At 47.4% G+C, this 21,355-nt stretch overlaps 1 protein-coding gene across 1 annotated transcript in view; it reads right to left on the bottom strand.

Annotated features, from left to right (window-relative positions):
- The window catches only part of PLCB1 (phospholipase C beta 1), an 825,411-nt gene that overhangs the window by 329,516 nt on the left and 474,540 nt on the right, over positions 1-21,355 (bottom strand). The window contains exon 5 of the mRNA XM_040351701.1: positions 4,171-4,250. Within this exon, the coding sequence (XP_040207635.1) occupies positions 4,171-4,250 (80 nt within the window). The remainder of the gene's footprint in view (positions 1-4,170; positions 4,251-21,355) is intronic.

The raw sequence follows: 21,355 nt of genomic DNA, 5'->3' as shown, positions 1-21,355 counted from the left end.
GATGGAAACTGGAGCACCGCACTACTGCTAAGAGGTCTCCCGTATACGACTGTATTCCAAAAAGAGTCGGAAGACTATTCTTTGGATCGTCCCTCTGACTTTTATTGGAATAAAGTTGTATCTGAACCGCTTAAAGCAGAGTTCCGGCCACAATTTCACTTTTTAAATATAAATACCCCTGTAATACACAAGCTTAATGTATTCTACTACAGTTAGCCTGTAAACTAAGGTCAGTTTTGTTAGGTTGTGACAGCATTTAGACACTTTATAAAATAGAAATTGACTGGGGCCATCTTAAGTGTGGGCATCATGAAGCCAGACTGTATGACTTCCTGGATTTCAGCCTTGCAAATCTCGCACATGCTCAGTGCTGCACAAGCAGTGTCAGATCAGGTTTCAGCACCTGTACTGTCCAAGTCACATGATTCTTTGAGACTGGGGAGTGCACAGACTCCTGGAAAGTTATACCCACTACATTCCCAGGAGTCTGTGCGGTGTAGGTTAGGAAGCATTAAGCACCTAGGTGCAGGAAGTGGGAAGATTAACTATTCTGCCTAGCAACAACAGTTTGAAAGCATCTAAAAAAATTTTTTTCGTAAAGGATTAATGACATTTTTTTAAAACTACTGATGTAATGTTACATTTATGGGTGGAACTCCACTTTAAAGGGGTTTTCCACCCATTTTTTAAGTTTATTAAAAGTCAGCAGCTACAAAAAGTGTAGCTGCTGGCTTTTAAGAAACTGACACTTACCTGCTCCAGTGTTCCAGCGACGCGCCGGCCGGGGGTCCGCTCCTCTCCCCCCCTCCCCGGCCGGCGTCTTCATTGTCACTGTGGGCACCCGGCCGTGACAGCTTTCGGCTTCACGGCCGGACACCCACTGCGCATGCGCGAGCGGCACTGCGCATGCGCGCGGCACGGCGCTGCCCTGTTTGATTGGACAGGCGATCGCCTGGGACCTGACGTGTCCTAGTCGATCGCCTACAGGGAGGGGCTGCGGCGATTAAGCTTAATCGCCTTTGCAGCCCCTCGGCGGAAGGAGGAAGTGGGACAGGAAGTCCCCTTCTCCTGAAGCCCCCACTCCCCCCCCCCCAAAAAAATTACATGCCAAATGTGGCATGTAAGGGGGCGAGGAGTGGGTTAAGAGGAAGTTCCATTTTTGGGTGGAACTCCTCTTTAACATTGGTGTGGTGCTTCAATTTCCATTTTTGAATGGCCACAATGGCTACCTGACAGTGAAAGGGAAGTACAGGAACTTGGATCTAATTAGCTGAAAGCTGAGCAAGCTCTGTGCTCTGGTGATGGTAAGAAGCACTGAGCATCAATAAAAGATGCCATCATGCTGTGTAAATTGAAACAGCCGAGTCTCAACGGTGAATTGTGTCATGAATGTTATATCAAAAAACCTTTATCATTTCAAAGCTGTTTACAGCAGACCTATATACCGAAGAAGTAGAACATATAGAGACGGCATGCAACGCCCTGTACCCTACCAGATGTTCATTGTTACACTCCTTTAACCACCCTCTCTAGTGTTTTACATTTAAAAAAAATTCTATTTGATCAGATTTTTTTGTTTAGTTCCACTTTAGAGCGGAAGTCCGGTAATTTTTTATTTATTTTTTTAACCACTTAACCCCCGGACCATATTGCTGCCCAAAGACCAGAGCACGTTTTGCGATCCGGCACTGCGTCGGGTTAACTGACAATTGCGCGGTCGTGCGACGTGGCTTCCAAACAAAATTGGCGTCCTTTTTTCCCCACAAATAGAGCTTTCTTTTGGTGGTATTTGATCACCTCTGCGGTTTTTAGTTTTCGCGCTATAAACAAAAAATACAGTGACAATTTTGAAAAAAAATAATATTTTTTACTTTTTGCTATAATAAATATCCCCCAAAAAGATATAAAAAAAAAAAAAATTCCTCAGTTTAGGCCGATACGTATTCTTCTACATATTTTTCGTAAAAAAAAAAACGCAATAAGCGTTTATTGATTGGTTTGCGCAAAAGTTATAGCGTTTACAAAATAGGGGGTATTTTTATGGCATTTTTATCAATATTTTCTTTTTACTAGTAATGGCGGCAATCAGCGTTTTTTTCCGGTACTGCGACATTATGGCGGACACTTTTGACACATTTTTGGGACCATTGGCATTTTTATAGCGATCAGTGCTATTAAAATGCATTGGATTACTATAAAAATGCCACTGGCAGGGAAGGGGTTAACACTAGGGGGTGGGGAAGGGGTTAAGTATGTTCCCTGGGTGTTTTCTAACTGTAGGGGGGTGGCCTCACTAGGGGAAATGACTGATCGCTGTTCATACATTGTATGAACAGAAGATCAGCATTTCTCTCCCTGAGGCCCCGTACACACGTCCGAGGAACTCGACGGGCAAAACTCATCGTTTTGCTCGTCGAGTTCTGTGTGAAGCCGCCGAGGATCTCGGCGAGCCAACTTTCCTCATTGAACAACGAGGAAATAGAGAACATGTTCTCTATTTGGCTCGACGAGGAACTCGTCGGCTTCCTCGGCCGAAAGTGTACACACGGCCGGGTTTCTCGGCGGAATTCAGCTCCGATCGAGTTTCTGGCTGAATTCTGCCGAGAAACTCGGTCGTGTGTACGGGGCCTGACAGGACCGGGAGCTGTGTGTTTACACACACAGCTCCCGGTCCCTGCTCTGTAACGAGCGATCGCGTGTGCCCAGCGGCGATCCTGGCCTGCGCGAGAGACTAATACATATTGGCCTAAACTGAGGAAAAAAAAGTTTTTTTATATATTTTCGGGGGATATTTATGTTGATATTTATTGCTTTTTTTTCAAAGTTGTCGCTCTTCATTTGTTTATAGCGCAAAAAATAAAAACTGCAGAGGTGATCAAATACCAACAAAAGAAAGCTCTATTTGCGGGAAAATAAAGGACGTCAATTTTGTTTGGGTGCAACGTCGCACGACCGCGCAATTGTCCGTTAAAGCGACGCAGTGCCATATCACAAAAAATGGCCCGGTCAGTGGGCAGCCAATTCTTCTGGGGCTGAAGTGGTTAAGCTTAGATTTTTTTTTTCCACTTTAACGACTGGAGTCCCATGTAAAGAATATTTTTCCCTCACTGGCCTGAGTAAGCACCTAGTTTAGGAAAACACAGATTGATGTATGCAGGGGCACGGAAGGGCTGTACGATAAGTGCCAAAGGGCCGCATGTCGGCCCCAGGCCTCAGGGGCACCAGGAATACAGGGGGTAATCCACAAAAGGGATACGCCGGCATATCTACTGATACGCCGTCGTATCCCTGTTTCTATCTATGGAACTGATCCACAGAATCAGTTTACCATAGATAGGCAGAAGATCCGACATGTGTAATTGAATTACACTGTCGGATCTTAAGGATGGAATTCTAGGCCGGCCGCTAGGTGGCGAGGCCATTGCGGCCGGCCTAGAATATGCAAATGAACACTTACGGCGATCCACGAACGTTCCGATGGGCCCGTCGCGCTAATTCTACGTCGTTTACGTCGAGTTACGCCGTGTAAAAATAGGGCTGAGTCCTATTTGACTAAGCCCTTTTCAGTATGGCCGTCGTTCCCGCGTCGAAAAATCCAAACTCTACGTCGTTTGCGTAAGACGTCCGTGAATGGCGCTGGACGCCATTTACGTTACCGTCTAAGCAAATGACGTCGGAGCGACGTCTGTTAGCGCAATGCACGTCGGGTAAGTTACCAGACGGAGCATGCGCAGTACGTCCGGCGCGGGAGCGCGCCTAATTTAAATGGGACTCGCCCATTTGAATTGGCCCGCCTTGCGCCGGACGGATTTAAGTTACACCGCCGCAAAATTCCAGGTAAGTGCTTTGTGGATCGGCACCTAACTTGGCAACTTTGCGGCAGTGTAACTTAAATGGAAAAGTTACGTTGCGCTGGCTGGCTGTGGATCTGGCCCACAGAGCACAGAGCATAAATTCTAAAGGTTTAGAACATTGGACACCACCCTGTCTTCTTCCCTTCTAAATCCGTCCGTCCTCTCAGACACTTCCAGGAGGAAAAGCAATGTTTATAGCAGCGACATCTTACTTCAGCATAAACAATAGAGGTTACAAAGTCTAACAAAAGAAAAAGGAAATTAGCTTGGAAAGGAGCTGCGACCTCGCTAGCAGTAAATATTGAAAGCTACTTACGCTTTTTCCAGAAATGCGTCTCGGGACATGTTCTGTGCCAGCAGGTTTGTTGCCAGACTAAAAATCTCATCTGTCCACTCCTAAGTAGAGATAAAATAAACATGCTTTAGCTAAAGTAGGAAAGCCATAAGATGTTTAGTTTCATCGTTTCTCGTAGCCTACCAAATATTTTTATGTTGCATGGAAAAGAGAAAACATTGGGGTAAACACCATTTTTTGGTGCAGCACTTACCTTCGAACACTCAACAAAAACAAAAGTAAGTCTACACGGTCGACACCTGATTTGAATGATTGCTCGGCATTGCTGCTCTGGAAGTTACTGTGATTTCAGGACAGCCATGAGGAGGATGTAGAAGCTGAGACAAAAAACAGCATTACAATAGTCTGCTGGATACAGTTGACATTGAACCCTAATGCCGCGTACACACGGTCGGAAATTCCGCCAGCAAAAGTCTGATGTGAGCTTTTGGTCGGAAATTCTGACCGTGTGTAAGCTCCATCGGACTTTTCCTGTCGGAATTTCCGCCAACAAAAATTTGAGAGCTGATTCTCACATTTTCAGACGGGAATTCCGATCGTCTGCCGAAATTCCGACGCGCAAAATTCCCGACACATGCTCGGAAACAATTTGACGCATACTCGGAAGCATTGAACTTTAATTTTCTTGGCTCGTCGTAGTGTTGTACGTCACGCGTTCTTGACGGTCAAAAGTTCAGAGACCTTGTGTGTGACCGTGTGTATGCAAGCCAAGCTTGAGCGGAATTTCGTCAGAAAAAACATCCAAGGTTTTTCTGATGGAAAATCGGATCGTGTGTACATGGCATAAGAGCCCTTGGGATAGATTCAGGTAGATTGGCTTATTTTTCTCCGGGCGTAGCGTATCTCAGATACGCTACGCTGCCGTAACTTAGAGAGGCAAGTGCTGTATTCACCAAGAACCTGCACCCTAAGTTACGGCGGCGTAGCGTAAATCTGCCGGCGTAAGCGCGCCTAATTCAAATTGTGAAGAGGTGGGCGTGTTTTATGTTAATAAAACATGACCCCACGTAAATGACGTTTTTGACGAACGGCGCATGCGCCGTCCGTGAAAATAACCCAGTGCGCATGCTCCAAATTAACCCGCAAAAAGCCAATGCTTTCGACGTGAACGTAAATTACACACAGCCCCATTCACGGACGACTTACGCAAACGGCGTAAAATTTTCAAAATTCGACACGGGAACGACGTCCATACTTAACATAGGATACGCCTCATATAGCAGGGGTAACTTTACGCTGGAAAAAGCCTAACGTAAACGACGTAAAAAAATGCGCTGGGCGGACATATGTTTCTGAATCGGCGTATCTACCTCATTTGCATATTTCATGTGTATATCGACGGAAGCGCCACCTAGCGGCCAGCGTAAATATGCAATTAAGATACGACGGCGTAAGAGACTTACGCCGGTCGGATCTTAGTCAAATCTCTGCGTATCTGATTCTAAGAATCAGGCGCATAGATACGACGCCGCACACTCAGAGATACGACGGCGTATCTGGAGATACGCCGTCATATCTCCTACCTGAATCTGGCCCATTGTCTTTAAAAAATGTGGCTACGCATTTGTGTGAGATTATTTTTTGAGTTTCCATATGTCACAGTAGTGAACGACGGTTTAGTTCTTCTGTTTGATGTCCAAGTGGTCAAGGATTTGGTGGAAAGTCAAGAACGCACCTTACAAAGGCCAGTTGGCAGTTCATAGGCATAAAACAATATCAGTCAGAGATAATATAAGACAGAGATAATTTAACCAAAAATACAGAATATTCACTAGTTGGCTTCTCTTCAAATGTGTGATGAATGCCCTAAAGACACATACTTGTCTTGCAAATATGAGATTCTTGTTTTAGTTCACGATCTGCATGGGAGTTGCGTGTTCTCCAGATGTGTGAGATTTTTTTGCAGGTGTTTCTTTCCTCCAACAATTAAAAAAATATGCCAGCAAAATAATTGGCTCAACAGTTTATGAGACAACCACAACCAATAACTTGCACAACAGACTTTCCACAACTGAAGCCACCATTTAGGACGCAGTTCCCAAAGTGGTCAATATTGACCACTAGGGATATATGGCACTATTCAAGGGGTCAATAACATGGCTAGGGGGTCAAAAGTATATCAGGAAATGACCAGTGGTCAATAGATGGTCTATAAGCACTAGAAGGTTGACCAGGGTCAATTATTTTTTGAGTTTCCATATGTCACAGTAGTGAACGACGGTTTAGTTCTTCTGTTTGATGTCCAAGTGGTCAAGGATTTGGTGGAAAGTCAAGAACGCACCTTACAAAGGCCAGTTGGCAGTTCATAGGCATAAAACAATATCAGTCAGAGATAATATAAGACAGAGATAATTTAACCAAAAATACAGAATATTCACTAGTTGGCTTCTCTTCAAATGTGTGATGAATGCCCTAAAGACACATACTTGTCTTGCAAATATGAGATTCTTGTTTTAGTTCATGATCTGCATGGGAGTTGCGTGTTCTCCAGATGTGTGAGATTTTTTTGCAGGTGTTTCTTTCCTCCAACAATTAAAAAAATATGCCAGCAAAATAATTGGCTCAACAGTTTATGAGACAACCACAACCAATAACTTGCACAACAACAACGGCAGACTTTCCACAACTGAAGCCACCATTTAGGACGCAGTTCCCAAAGTGGTCAATATTGACCACTAGGGATCAATGGGACTATTCAAGAGGTCAATAATGGCTAGGGGGTCAAAAGTTTATCAGGAAATGACCAGTGGTCAATAGATGGTCTATAAGCAATAGAAGGTTGACCAGGGTCAATTATTTTTTGAGTTTCCATATGTCACAGTCGTGATCGACGATTTAGTTCTTCTGTTTGATGTCCAAGTGGTCAAGGATTTGGTGGAAAGTCAACAACGCACCTTACAAAGGCCAGTTGGCAGTTCATAGGCATAAAACAGATCAGTTTTTATGGCTAAAGACAGAGATATTTTAACTAAAGATACAAAATATTCACTAGTTGGCTTCTCTTCAAATGTGTGATGATGCCCTAAAGACACATACTTGTCTTGCAAACATCAGATTCTTGTTTTAGTTCACGATCTGCATGGGAGTTGCGTGTTCTCCAGATGTTTGGAATTTTTTAGAGGTGTTTGTTTCCTCCAACAATTAAAAAAAATATCCTGGCAAAATAACTGGCTCCAAAACAGATTATGAGACGACCACAACCAAAAACTTGCACAACAACAACGGCAGACTTTCTACAACTAAAGTGACCAGCTAGGACACGATTCCCAAAGTGGTCAATATTGACCACTAGGGATCAATGGGACTGTTCAAGGGGTCAATATCGTGGCTGGGGGTCAAAAGTATATCAGGAAATGACCAGTGGTCAATAGATGGTCTATAAGCAATAGAAGGTTGACCAGGGTCAATTATTTTTTGAGTTTCCATATGTCACAGTCGTGATCGACGGTTTAGTCCTTCTGTTTGATGTCCAATTGGTCAAGAATTTGGTGGAAAGTCAAGAACGCACCTTACAAAGGCCAGTTGGCAATTCATAGGCATAAAACAATATCAGTTTTTATGGCTAAAGACAGAGATATTTTAACTAAAGATACAGAATATGCACTAGTTGGCTTCTCTTCAAATGTGTGATGATGCCCTAAAGACACATACTTGTCTTGCAAACATCAGATTCTTGTTTTAGTTCACGATCTGCATGGGAGTTGCGTGTTCTCCAGATGTTTGGAATTATTTTACAGGTGTTTGTTTCCTCCAACAATTAAAAAATATATACTGACAAAATAACTGGCTCCAAAGGTTATTAGACGACCACAACCAAAAACGTGCACAACAACAACGACAGACTTTAAACATCTGAAGCGACCATTTAGGACAGGGTTCCCAACGTGGCCATTATTGACCACTAGGGGTCAATGGGACTATTCAAGGGGTCAATAACATGGCTGGTGGTCAAAAGTATACAGTGGAACCTCTGATTGCGAGTAATGCGGTTAACGAGCGCTTGGCAATACGAGCACTGTATTTTTAAAAATCGTGACTCGGTTTGCGAGTGTTGTGTCGCAAAACGAGCATGTTTAAGGCAAAAGTTGTGTGCAGTACCGCTTTATGCCTGAGGTGGGGGGACACTGAAGTCAGCCCAACGTCGCCGATCAGCGCCGTTCGGAAATGCACAGAAAAGCCAGAGGACAGCACGGCTGACCTTGGCAAATTTTAGGTAGGATATCTTTCCGAGGTCATCCGAAGTGTCCTCGGGCCTTTTCCGAGGCTCTCCAGCGCCCCCCCGGCCTCTGGCCTAATGCGGTATTGCATCCCATTGAAGTCAATGTGGAAGAATTATCTTTGTTTCCATTGACTTCAATGGGGAAACTCGCTTTGATATGCAAGTACTTTGGATTACGAGCATTCTCCTGAAACGGATTATGCTCATAATCCGAGGTTCCACTCTATCAGCAAATGACCAGTGGTCAATAGATGGTCTATAAGAAATAGAAGGTTGACCAGTGTCTATTCTTTTTTGAGTTTCCATATGTCACAGTTGTGATCGGATGTTTAGTCCTTCTGTTTGATGTCCAAGTGGTCAAGAATTTGGTGGAAAGTCAAGAATGCACCTTACAAAGGCCAGTTAGCAGTTCATAGGCATAAAACAATATCAGTCTGTATGGCTAAAGACAGAGATAATTTAACCAAAAATGCAGATACTCTCCTGAATGCCCCAAAGACACATACTTGCCTTACAACCAAGAGATTCTTGTTCTAGTTCATGCAGATGTGTGAATTTTTTTTTTGTTTCCTCCAGCAATTAAAAAATATACTGACAAAATAACTGGCTTAAAAGGCAACGGCTTAAGGTGCATGCTGGGTTGGTGACGTCACAAGGGGCCAGTGCCACCTTGAATACACAAGTCAGTGTCTAGGCCAGCGCATGAGTTGTGTTGCATTCTGTCCAATCTGGAGCTTTATATACATTTCTGTGTATTATTATTATTATTTTTTAATATGTATGTTTCATTTTAGTGATCATCTTATATACTGTGCCTGCTGTTAAAGATCTCCTGAAGAAGCCACCAAATGTCGAAACATGTAGAGATTAATCAGATGTGCACTTTTGTTTGTATATTTCAATGATCCAATATATGAATTGTTCTATGTATTCAATCATAAATGTTATCTTTATTAAATTTCTATTTTTTTATATTTTGGTTTCTTGTGCGCCTTAAAGGTCCCTGTCAGGTCACCGGTGGCCAGGTGACAAGTGCACCCCGTTGGGGTCAGGGATGCACCACAGGGTAGTGGACCAACCCTATGGCCGACTGCTGCGATCAGAGAGGAAGCGTGAGCCCAAGATTCCCCAGGGTGCGGAGTCTAAGGCCCCGTACACACGGTTGGTTTGGTCCGATGAGAATGAACCAAAGTTCATTTTCATCGGACCAAACCGACCGTGTGTATAGGCTATCGGTCTGTTGTCCAAAATTTTAAAACATGCTTCAAAACCGAACCGATGGACCGCTGCCCCATCGGACCAAAGCGATGGTTAGTACAGAAAAGCATTGGTTCAAAACCCGCGCATGCTCAGAATCAAGTCGACGCATGCTTGGAAGCATTGAACTTTGTTTTATTCAGCACGTCGTGTGTTTTACGTCACCGCGTTCTGACCCGATCGGTTTTTGGACTGACGGTGTGTACACATATCAGGCCGTACGGCCACTTCAGAGGTGAACCGATGAAAACGGTCCGTCGGACAATTCTCATCGGTTTGTCAGACCGTGTGTACGGGGCCTAAGACCCAGCTTTGTGTTCACCAGAGCCTCTGGTGGTGAGGATGGCCTTCGCCACAGCTGGATCCAGGTCGCGACCCCTGGGGTCCCCAAGGTCACGCTCCGCAGGGAGAGAGGGGAAGCAGCAACCAGGACAAGCGATAGTGATGGGTAAGCCGAGGTCGGGGCAACAGGCAGACAAGGGTAATCAAGGAACAGGCCAAGGGTCAGAGAAACAGGCAAACAGGAGAAGTCAGAGACGAGCCAAGTTCGGTACACAGGAAGGTAAACATAACACACTGCAGACAGGAACAAGCTACAAACAAAGATTGAACAGCAAAACAGACTAGCAGTGCAGTGGTTAATATAGGCTTCCTGGGATGGCCTAGGGTGGAGCCATACAGGGAGGAAGGTGATAAAAGACAGCCAGAAAGGGGGTCAGGCCTCTAATGAACACATGAGACAGGTAAGCTGCCAGACTTTATTGCATATCCATGACAGTCCCACAATCCTCCTTTGCTTATTATGTATCTGATACATTTGCAGGAGAGCTTGTTCTTTTGAAAAATAACATACTTCCTGGCTGGATCACTGAATGAAAATAAAAGGAAAGAAAGCCTAAAATAGCAAAATGAATGCATCCACCACATCTAATGCCTCGTACACACGATCGGAATTTCCGATGGAAAAAGTCAGACAGAATCTTTTCATCGGATAATTTCGAGTTAGAAAAAGAATATGTTGGGCTAGATTCAAGTAGCCCGCCGTAAGTTTGTGCGGGCGTATCGTATGTTATTTACCCTACGCCGCCGCAACTTAGACGGGCAAGTGCAGTATTCACAAAGCACTTGCTCCGTAAGTTGCGGCGGCGTAGCGTAAATCAGCTGGCGTAAGCGCGCCGAATTCAAATTTGCAAGAGGTGGGCGTGTTTTATGTAAATAAAACATGACCCCACGTAAATGACGTCTTTAACGAACATGCGCCGTTCGTGAAAGAATCCCAGTGCGCATGCTCGAAATTCCGCCGCAAATCGTCAATGCTTTCGACGTGGACGTAATTTAAGCAAAGCCCTATTCGCGAACGACTTACGCAAACGCCGTAAAAAATTCAAAATTCGAAGCGGGAACGACGTCCATACTTAACATTGCGTACGCCTCATAGAAGCAGGAGCAACGTTACGCCGGAAAAGCCTTACGCAAACCACGTAAAAAATTCCTCCGGGCGCATGTACGTTTGTGAATCGGCATATCTAGGTCATTTGCATATTCTACACCGAAAACTACGGAAGCGCCACCTAGCGGCCAGCGTAAATATGCACCCTAAGATACGACGGCGTAAGAGACTTGTCTATTTTATTTATTTATTTACTGCAAGCGCCACTACACCCCCTCTTTCTTATATGCTGATTGGTGCGTGAGCACTTTCATGTAGTGGCTGCTGCATATATTTGTTTATTTATTTATACACTTTGTTTATTAGTTAGGTTACCCTAGGTTAGTTGTGGTTTTGCGCATTGGTTCCCCCCCTTTTATGTAAGAGACATATGCCATTTGGATCTTAGGCTAATTTCGGCGTATCTTGCTTTCTGAATACAGAAAGAAGATACGCCGGCGCAGCTTTGAATTTACGCGGCGTATCTATAGACGCATGCTCGGAAGCATTGAACTTAATTTTTCTAGGCTCGTCGTAGTGTTGTACATCACCGCGTTTTTGACAGTCGGAATTTGGTGTGTCCCTGACAGCTTGAGCGGACTTCCGTAGGAAAAACCCGTCAGAGTTTATTCCGATGGAAAAAACGATCGCGTAGACAGGGAATAAGAATTGGTAAGCTGCAAGATAATACATGTTTGCTTTTGGGTTTATTATCGCTTTAACTCCCAGCCTAAAATATTAAATTTAGTTGGACCGAAAACCCTCAACCGCTCTGTTAGGGATAAAAAAAAAAAAACAATAACGTATTCCTAGGCCAGCAATGATTCACAAGGATTCGGCTTCTGGGCCAAGTTTGTGGGTAATCATTGAATTCATTACCTCCCTTTACATAACGAGTCTGGTCTATTTTTTATGGGAAATATCCGCCATGACTAAATTGCCCGTGCAGAAAAGTGAAACTCTTCGGCGAGACCGGCCTTGTGAAGAAGAACGCTCTCCTCTACGACAAGCCGGGTCCTTCCATGGTGCACCTCTCTGCCGGCAATGCTCATTAGGGCTCTAGCATTATATAGTCATGGCAAGGTCCCTTATTGAGAGGGACATCAGTTTGAATTACTGATCCAGTTAGAGGAAAATGGAGACATCGTTTGCGGGTTTCTCATTATTAAAAACAATTGTGATTTCTTGGAAATGCATTTGCAGGCTGGAGAATGGAAGACCTAATAAAGGCTGTGAGAAATATTCCTATTATTGCTCTGAGCTGCAGATCGGTGTCATAAATCCCTCAGCCAGACTATCCGTTCCAGATTTGCCACACTGGCCTGCTGCATGGCAATCCTTCTATACGGAATATCTATCAACACATCACCGGGATTTATTTCCTAGATTATATCTCCGCTCCAATACAATGTTAGCATTTAACATTTAAAGGGCAGGAGTGTCTCCATCGCTGTCTGGGAACCGGCTGGCAGAGAGTCAGCTAACCCCAGCAGGACATTGACAGACAGCTCCCCGAGTCCCCCCACTTGTGACTACTCCATGTATTCCTTTGTAAAACCCACTAGATGGCACATAAAACAGCATTTCATTTTTAGTAATCTCTCTCTTCTCCCCCCGATCTCCCCCCCAATCTATCCCCCTACCCCTGATCTCTCTCTCTCCCCCCACCCCTGATCTCTCTCTCCTCCCACCCCTGATCTTTCTCTCTCCCCCCACCCCTGATCTCTCTCTACCCCCCACCCCTGATCTCTTTCTCCTCCCACCCCTGATCTCTCTCTCCCCGACCCCTGATCTCTCTCTCCCCTACCCCTGATCTCTCTCTCCCCCCACCCCTGATCTCTCTCTCTCCCCCACCCCTGATCTCTCTCTCCCCCACCCCTGATCTCTCTCTCCTCCCACCCCTGATCTCTCTCTCCTCCCACCCCTGATCTCTCTCTACCCTCCCACCCCTGATCTCTCTCTACCCCCACCCCTGATCTCTCTCTACCCCCACCCCTGATCTCTCTCTCCTCCCACCCCTGATCTCTCTCTCCTCCCACCCCTGATCTCTCTCTCCTCTCACCCCTGATCTCTCTCTACCCCATCCCTGATCTCTCCCCCATCCCTGATCTCTCTCTCTCTCCCCCTGATCTCTCTCCCCCACCCCTGATCTCTCTCTCCCCCACCCCTGATCTCTCTCTCCACCCACCCCTGATCTCTCTCTCCTCCCACCCCTGATCTCTCTCTCCCCCACCCCTGAGCTCTTTCTCCCCCCACCCCTGATCTCTCTCTCCCCCCACCCCTGATCTCTCTCTACTCCCACCCCTGATCTCTCTCTACCCCTACCCCTGATCTCTCTCTACCCCCACCCCTGATCTCTCTCTCCCCCCACCCCTGATCTCTCTCTCCCCCCACCCCTGATCTCTCTCTCCCCCCACCCCTGATCTCTCTCTACTCCCACCCCTGATCTCTCTCTACCCCCACCCCTGATCTCTCTCTCCCCCCCACCCCTGATCTCTCTCTCCCCCCCACCCCTGATCTCTCTCTCCCCCCACCCCTGATCTCTCTCTCCCCCACCCCTGATCTCTCTATCCTCCCACCCCTGATCTCTCTCTCCCCCCACCCCTGATCTCTCCCCCATCCCTGATCTCTCTCCCCACCCCTGATCTCCCCCCCCCAACCTGGATCTCTCTCTCTCCCCCTGATCGCTCTCCTTCCACCCCTAAACTCTCTACCTCGCTCTCCCCCACCCCTGATCTCTCTCTCCCCCCACCCCTGATCTCTCTCTCCGTCCACCCCTGATCTCTCTCTCCCCCCACCCCTGATCTCTCTCTCCCCCCACCCCTGATCTCTCTCTCCCCCCACCACCGATCACTCTCCCATCCCTGATCTCTCTCCCCACCCCTGATCTCCCCCCAACCCGTATCTCTCTCTCTCCTTCCACCCCTAAACTCTCCCTCTCTCCCCCTGATCTCTCTCCTCCCATCCCTGATCTCTCTCTCTCTCTCTTTCTCTAACCCTGATTTCTCTCCCCCATCCCTGATCTCTCTCTCTCCTTACCTCTAATCTCTCTCTCTCTACACCCCTGATCTTTCACTCTCTCTCTCTCTCTCTCTCTCTGATATCTCTCTCTCCACCTCTGATCTCTCTGTCTCTCCATCCCTGATCTCTCCCCCACCCCTGATCTCTCTCTCTCCCCCTGATCTCTCTCTCTAACCCTGATCTCTCTCTCTAACCCTGATCTCTCTCCCCCATCCCTGATCTCTCTCTCTCTCCCTATTATTTCTCTCCTTACCTCTAATATCTCTCTTCACCCCTGATCTTTCTCTCTCTCTCTCTGATCTCTCTCTCTCCACCCCTTATCTCTCTCTCTCTCTCCACCCCTGATCTCTCTCTCTCTCTCTCTCTCTCTCTCTCTCTCTCTCTCCCTATTCTTTCTCTCCATCCCTGATCTCTCTCTCCTTTCCTGATCTCTCTCTCCTTTCCTGATCTCTCCCTCTCTCTCCACTCCTGATCTCTCTTTCTCCACCCCGATCTCTCTCTCCACCTCTGATCTCTCTCTCTCCCTCGCCCCCCACAATCTCTCTCCACCCCTGATCTCTCTCTCCACCCCTGGTCTCTCAACTCTCTCACCACCTCTGATCTCTCTCTCTCCACCCCTGATCTCTCTTCTCACCTCTGATCTCTCTCTCTCATTCACTCACCACCTCTGATCTCTCTCTCTCTCTCTCCACCCTGATCTCTCTTCCCACCTCTGATCTCTCTCACTCTCTCCCTCCAACCCTGATCACTCGCTCCCTCCACCCCTGATCTCTCTCTCTCTCCACCTCTGATCTCTCTCACCACCCCTGATCTCTCTCTCACTACCTTTTATCTCTCTCTCTCTCTCACCACCCCTGATCGCTGTATCCCACCATCCCTTATCTCTCTCTCCTTCTCTTCACCCCTAACCTCTCTCTCACCATGGTCCTGTGGCAGCCAGCACACCAGTCCTTCTTTCTTCCATCCCAAAATGTGGATGGGAGGTCCAACGTCATCATGCAGAATGCAGAGACCAGTGGTAGCTGTTGGCACCACACTGGCAGAGGGAGCTGTACCCCAGTCCTCCTATCTTCCATCCTGGAGTATGAATGATCAGTTAAGTGCAGGGCCAGATTCCAGACAAGGCCAACAAGGCCAGGCCTCGGGGTGGCAGTGGGTGCAGGGGCGGCACTGTGGCTGAGAGGAGAGGACACTTTCACTTTCATTTTGGGAGTTAATTCCCCCTGTCATGCGGATGGTGAGAGGAGAGAAAACAGAGGGAAGAGGAGGTGAGATGGTTCTCGGCAGCAGCAACCCCCCTCCCGGTTCTCAATGTCATTTTGTCATTTTTGGCAGCAGCACCCCCCAATGCTCAATGTCATTTTTGGCAGCAACCCCCCCAGGTTCTCAGTGTCATTTTCGGCAGTACCAATCCCAGTCCCCCACCCCCCCTCCGCTTCTCAATGCATCTCAGTATCCTGCCGAAAAAGTCCGCCGGCAGATAATGTCCCCCCTGTACTGCGTAGACGAGGGCGGCATTGAAGGACCCGGCCTTGGGGCGACAAAGGGAGTAAATCCGGGCCTGGTTAAGTGCCATCATGTACAGTGCAGGGGCTAGCTGTAGCCACTGGTCCCAAATTGGCAAAATCAGCAATCCACTAGTCCTCCTCTCTGTCATCTTGGAATGTGGATGGCCAATTCAACAGAATAGAATGCACAGAGTGCAGAGTCAACAGTAGCAATTTGCGCCAGACTGGTGAGAGGAAAGGGTCCACAATTCCCCCTCTCTTCCATCTTGGAATGTGGATGGGCAGTCCAATGTCATCATGTAAAATGCAGTTACCAGTGGCAGCCATTGGTCCCACACTGGCAAGAGGGGTAGTCCACAGGTCCTCCTATTTTCCATTCAAGAATGTGGATGGGCAGTCCAACATCATTCATCATATACAATTCAGAGACCAGTGGCAGCCACTGGGCTCACAATGATGAGAGGGGGCAGTGATGCAAACAGTCAGAGGCTGGAAAGAACAGGGGCTTTGTGGATTGGTCGCCACTAATTGGCAGGAAGGTAGACTCCCCAACCATGGAGTTAAGGAGGTATTTCTAAGGTTTAGAAAATCCCCTTGAGAAGATGAGCAATGTAGTCTGCATCACCTCCAAGTTAACTAGCATGAAGAGTCATTTTTGGTCATTAACGGAATTGCAATGGTCTATAACTAGTTTGCAGTTGATTTAATTTGTTCCCTGGATTAAAAGGATATTAAAGGCAGATTTTTTTTGTTTAAATATAACAAACAAGTCATACTTACCTGCTCTGTGTAATGGTTTTGCACAGAGCAGCCCCGATCCTCTTCTTCTCGTGTCCCTCACCAGGGTACTGGCCCCTCCCTCCTGCCAAGTGCCCCCATAGCAAGCAGCCTGCTATGGGGGCACCCGAGCAGGTTCGCTCTCGAGCTGCTGCTCTGTGTGTCCATTCACACATGGCCCGTGGCTCGGCTCCGCCCCTGCTCTCCCCTCATTGGCTCACTGGCTGTAATTGACAGTAGTGGGAACCAATGGCTACCGTTAATGTTTCAGCAAATGAGGAGGGAGAGACCCGGGAGAGCCAAGGCTCTTGTGTACATCGCTGGATCTGAATCAGGCTCTGGTAAGTTTTAGGGGGGCTGATGAAGCTGCTGCACACAGAAGATTTTTTACCTTCATGCATTATATGCCTTTACAACCACTTTAACCACTTCAGCCCTGGAAGAATTGGCTGCCCAATGACCAGGCCATATTTTGCGATAGGGCACTGGGTCGCTTTAACTCATAATTGCGCAGTCGTGCGATGTTGTACCCAAACAATTTTTTTTCCCACAAATAGAACTTTATTTTGGTGGTATTTGATGTGATGAGCATATGGGGGACCAGAGCAGCATGGGGGGGGAGGAGCATATGGGGGACCAGAGCAGCATGGGGGGGGTGAGTATATGGGGGACCAGAGCAGCATGGGGGGGGAGAGGAGCATAGGGGGACCAGAGGAGCACATGGGGGACCACAGCAGCATAGGGGGAAATTGAGGAGCATAGGAGGCCCAGAGAAGCATGCAGGGAATCAGAGCAGAATGGGGAGGACGAGAGGAGCATGCTCTCCCCTCATTGGCTCACTGGCTGTAATTGACAGTAGTGGGAACCAATAGCTACCGCTAATGTTTCAGCAAATTTAGGAGGGAGAGACCCGAGAGAGCCAAGGCTCTCGTGCACATCGCTGGATCTGAATCAGGCTCTGGTAAGTTTTAGGGGGGCTGATGAAGCTGCTGCACACAGAAGATTTTTTTACCTTCATGCATTATATGCCTTTACAACCACTTTAACCACTTCAGCCCCGGAAGAATTAGCTGCCCAATGACCAGGCCATTTTTTGCGATAGGGCACTGGGTCGATTTAACTCATAATTGCGCAGTCGTGCGATGTTGTACCCAAATAATTTTTTTTCCCCACAAATAGAACTTTATTTTGGTGGTATTTGAGGTGATGAGCATATGGGGGACCAGAGCAGCATGGGGGGGAGGAGCATATGGGGGACCAGAGCAGCATGGGGGGGTGAGCATATGGGGGACCAGAGCAGCATGGGGGGGGAGAGAGGAGCATAGGGGGACCAGAGGAGCACATGGGGGACCACAGCAGCATAGGGGGAAATTGAGGAGCATAGGAGGCCTAGAGAAGCATGCGGGAGATCAGAGCAGAATGGGGAGGACCAGAGGAGCATGCGGGGGACCAGAGGAGAATGTGGTGACCAGAGAAGCATGGGGGGACCAGAGGAGCGGGGGGACAGAGGTGCGGGGGGACAGAGGAGCACAGGGGGACCAGAGGAGCACATGGGGGACCACAGCAGCATAGGGGGAAATTGAGGAGCATAGGAGGCCCAGAGAAGCATGCGGGGAATCAGAGCAGAATGGGGAAGACCAGAGGAGCATGCGGGGGACCAGAGGAGAATGTGGGGACGAGCGGAGCATGGAGGGGATTAGAGAAGCATGGGGGGGACCAGAGAAGCATGGGGGGGACCAGAGGAGTGGGGGGGACAGAGGTGCAGGGGGACAGAGAAGCATGGGGGGGGGACAGAGGAGCACAGGGGGACCAGAAGGAGCATTGGGGAGGGGACAGACAGCTGACTCAACAGCTATGGCCTGGGAGATTCTTTGACCTGGGTGAAATGTCTAGCTTCCCCATTATAAGAGAAATAATGTAGAATGGCTAGTGAAAGGGGGGGCCTTGGGTGGCTGGCTTGGGTGGCCGGGTGGGGGGGGTTTTCCCGGCCATCATGGGAGAGACTTGTCACCTGTCAAAGTGGGCCAGTCTAGATGAAGTCCAGGGCCAAGTTTTTCTCCCAGTCCAGCCCTGCTGTCAAGCCTGATAAAACCTCTGTAATTGCAACGGCAAGAGTCAATCATCAAAGTAATAAATCTATAACTATAACGTTTAGCTGGAATCACTGTAATATTCTATTCTTGCCCTGCAGCTCTAAAATGTGGCCAGACTTATAATCAGAAACATATCTGCAGATGAAGTATTATTAAAGAGAAAAGTGAAAAGATTTGCTCATGTGCATCTCCTGCATGAAAGATTGCTCGGCATCACTTCACAATACATTTCCCAATATATCAGATGCTGGAGACTTGAGCACCAATGGCAGTTCAGTCTATTCATCACTCTCCTTACAATTTGCTGAGTGTCTAGAACTTTACCTTGTAATGTCAGACATTGATCCTAATCACTTCTGACGTTGTATGTCATACAAGCGGACCCGAGGTTCAACAGGATGACATATTGAAGGCTGGGGAGATATTATTGCACAGTACTAGACATTGCACTTTTCGAACTCTCTGCTCAGTCATGTCTAATGATAAGCCGTGTCAGAGGTTCACCGTACTCTACGACACGAAATTTTATCTTTTCATAACCTTTAAAAAAGAAATGAAGCAATTGCTGTAAATGAAGATGTGAAATAGTGAAGGAATGGCGTATACAGTATATCCCTTGACCACAGGTCTGTAAATCTTTAAACCAGATCCCATATCAAGTGATTGCATATTTAGGCCCGGATTCTCGTACGAGTTATCTCCAGATACGCCGTCGTAACTCTGAGTCCGAGCCGTTGTATCTATGCGCCTGATTCTTAGAATCAGTTACGCATAGATTTGTATTAGATCCGACCGGCGTAAATCCCTTACTCCGTCGGATCTTAACTGCATATTTACGCTGGCCGCTAGGGGCGTGTACGCTGATTTACGCCTAGAAATATGTAAATCAGCTAGATACGCCAATTCACGAACGTACGCCCGGGCGACGCAGTACAGATACGCTGTTTACGTTAGGCTTTTCCCGGCGTAAAGTTACCCCTGCTATATGAGGCGTACATGAGGCGTACCTAATTCGGAATCTGCGCCGTTGTAAGTTTAAGTGTATTCTTAAACTGAGATACACTTAAACCTATCTAAGATACGACAGCCTGCGCCGTCGTATCTTAGGGTGCAATATTTAGGCTGGCCGCTAGGTGGCGCTTCCGTTAAGTTCGGCGTAGAATATGTAAATTACTAGATACGCCTATTTACGAACATACGTGCGCCCGTCGCAGTAAAGATACGCCGTTTATGTAATGCATTTTCAGGCGTAAAGTTATTCCATCAAATAGCTGGACTAGTCAATGTTAAGTATGGCCGTCGTTCCCGCGTCGAAATGTGAAAATTTTACGTCGTTTGCGTAAGTAGTGGATAGGGCTGGACGTGATTTACGTTCACGTCGAAACCAATACATCCTTGCGGCGTACTTTGGAGCAATGCACACTGGGATATGTACACGGACGGCGCATGCGCCGTTCGTAAAAAACGTCAATCACGTCAGGTCACCCTCCATTAACATAAAACACGCCCTCTCATCCTAATTTTAATTAGGCGCGCTTACGCCGGCCCCATTTGCGATACGCCGCCGTAAGTTAGGAGGCAAGTACTTTGTGAATACAGTACTTGCCTCTCTGACTTAAGGCGGCGTAACGTAAATATGATACGCTACGCCGCCTTAAAGTTGCAGTGGCGTCTCTGAATCCAGCTACAGGTGGCAGCCTTAATAATCTGAGAAATAGTTCCCTGATGCCAAAAAGCACAAGAAGCACTAGAAAATCTACATTAGAGTCCTTTGGCAGAAAATAGCGACCCTTAATATTAAGGTCATAGGCATGAACAGTAATTTGTCTGAGCCACCAAGAAATGATGAATCGAGACGCCAGTTCCCCCTTGTGGTGAATTACAAAAAGATCTTGATAGAATAGAAAATGACTGATGAAGCACACCTTAGGCTCGACGCGCGTTTTTTACCGGGGCATGATGGGTCCATGACATCACAAGGGGGCGTGGCCTCCGGATGATGTAATCCGATTACACACCCCCGGCGCTATGTAAGAAATGCAGGACATCAGCGCCGACAGATCAGCGGGACGCAGCATCGGAGGAGGGTCGTTGGCGGGAGCGATGTCAGAGGAAGAAGAACATCGGACAAAGAAGACAGAAGAAGAGCGGAAGCAAAAGCAGAGGGAGAAGGAGAAGATCAAAGATGGCGGGAGAAGATGGAGGAAGACCAGAGGAAGAAGAAGATTTTTAATAAAAGACTTGTCCAAAACTGTCTACTATTTTTTTAACACTAAGGCCCCTTTCACATTGAGGCGTTATTCATGCGGTACAGCGCTAAAAATAGCGATGCTATACCGCATGAATAAATCTTGCCCTGCAGGCTTCAATGTAAAAGCCCGAAGGCTTTCACACTGAAGCGGTGCGGTAGCAGGACCGTTTCAAAAGTCCTGCTAGCCGCATCTTTGGAGCGGTATAGGAGCGGGGTGTTTACCGCTCCTATACCGCGCCTTCCCATTGAAATCAATGGGAAACCGCAGTAACACCGCGGTAATACCGCCCGCAATGCAGGCGGTATTAACCCTTTTTCGGCCACTAGCGGTGGTTAAAACCTCACCGCTAGCGCCCGAATATCGCGGTAAATACGACAGTATAGCGGCACTAAAAATAGCGCGGCTATACCATCAACGCACCTCCGCTGCTCAATGTGAAAGCAGCCTAAACTACTTTTTTTGTGTGAATGTGTAGGGGTACAATGTACCCCATACTCATTCACATAGGGGGTTCGGGGATCTGGGGGCCCCCAGATTCCGATAAGCCCCACGCCCGCAGACCTCCACAACCACCAGGCAAGGGCTGTCGG

Source organism: Rana temporaria, chromosome 4 (genome assembly GCF_905171775.1).
Source record: "Rana temporaria chromosome 4, aRanTem1.1, whole genome shotgun sequence".
NCBI classification, from domain to species: Eukaryota; Metazoa; Chordata; class Amphibia; order Anura; family Ranidae; genus Rana; species Rana temporaria.
The sequence above is the reverse complement of the archived record's forward strand: the minus strand, read 5'-3'. Positions and strand labels throughout refer to the sequence as shown.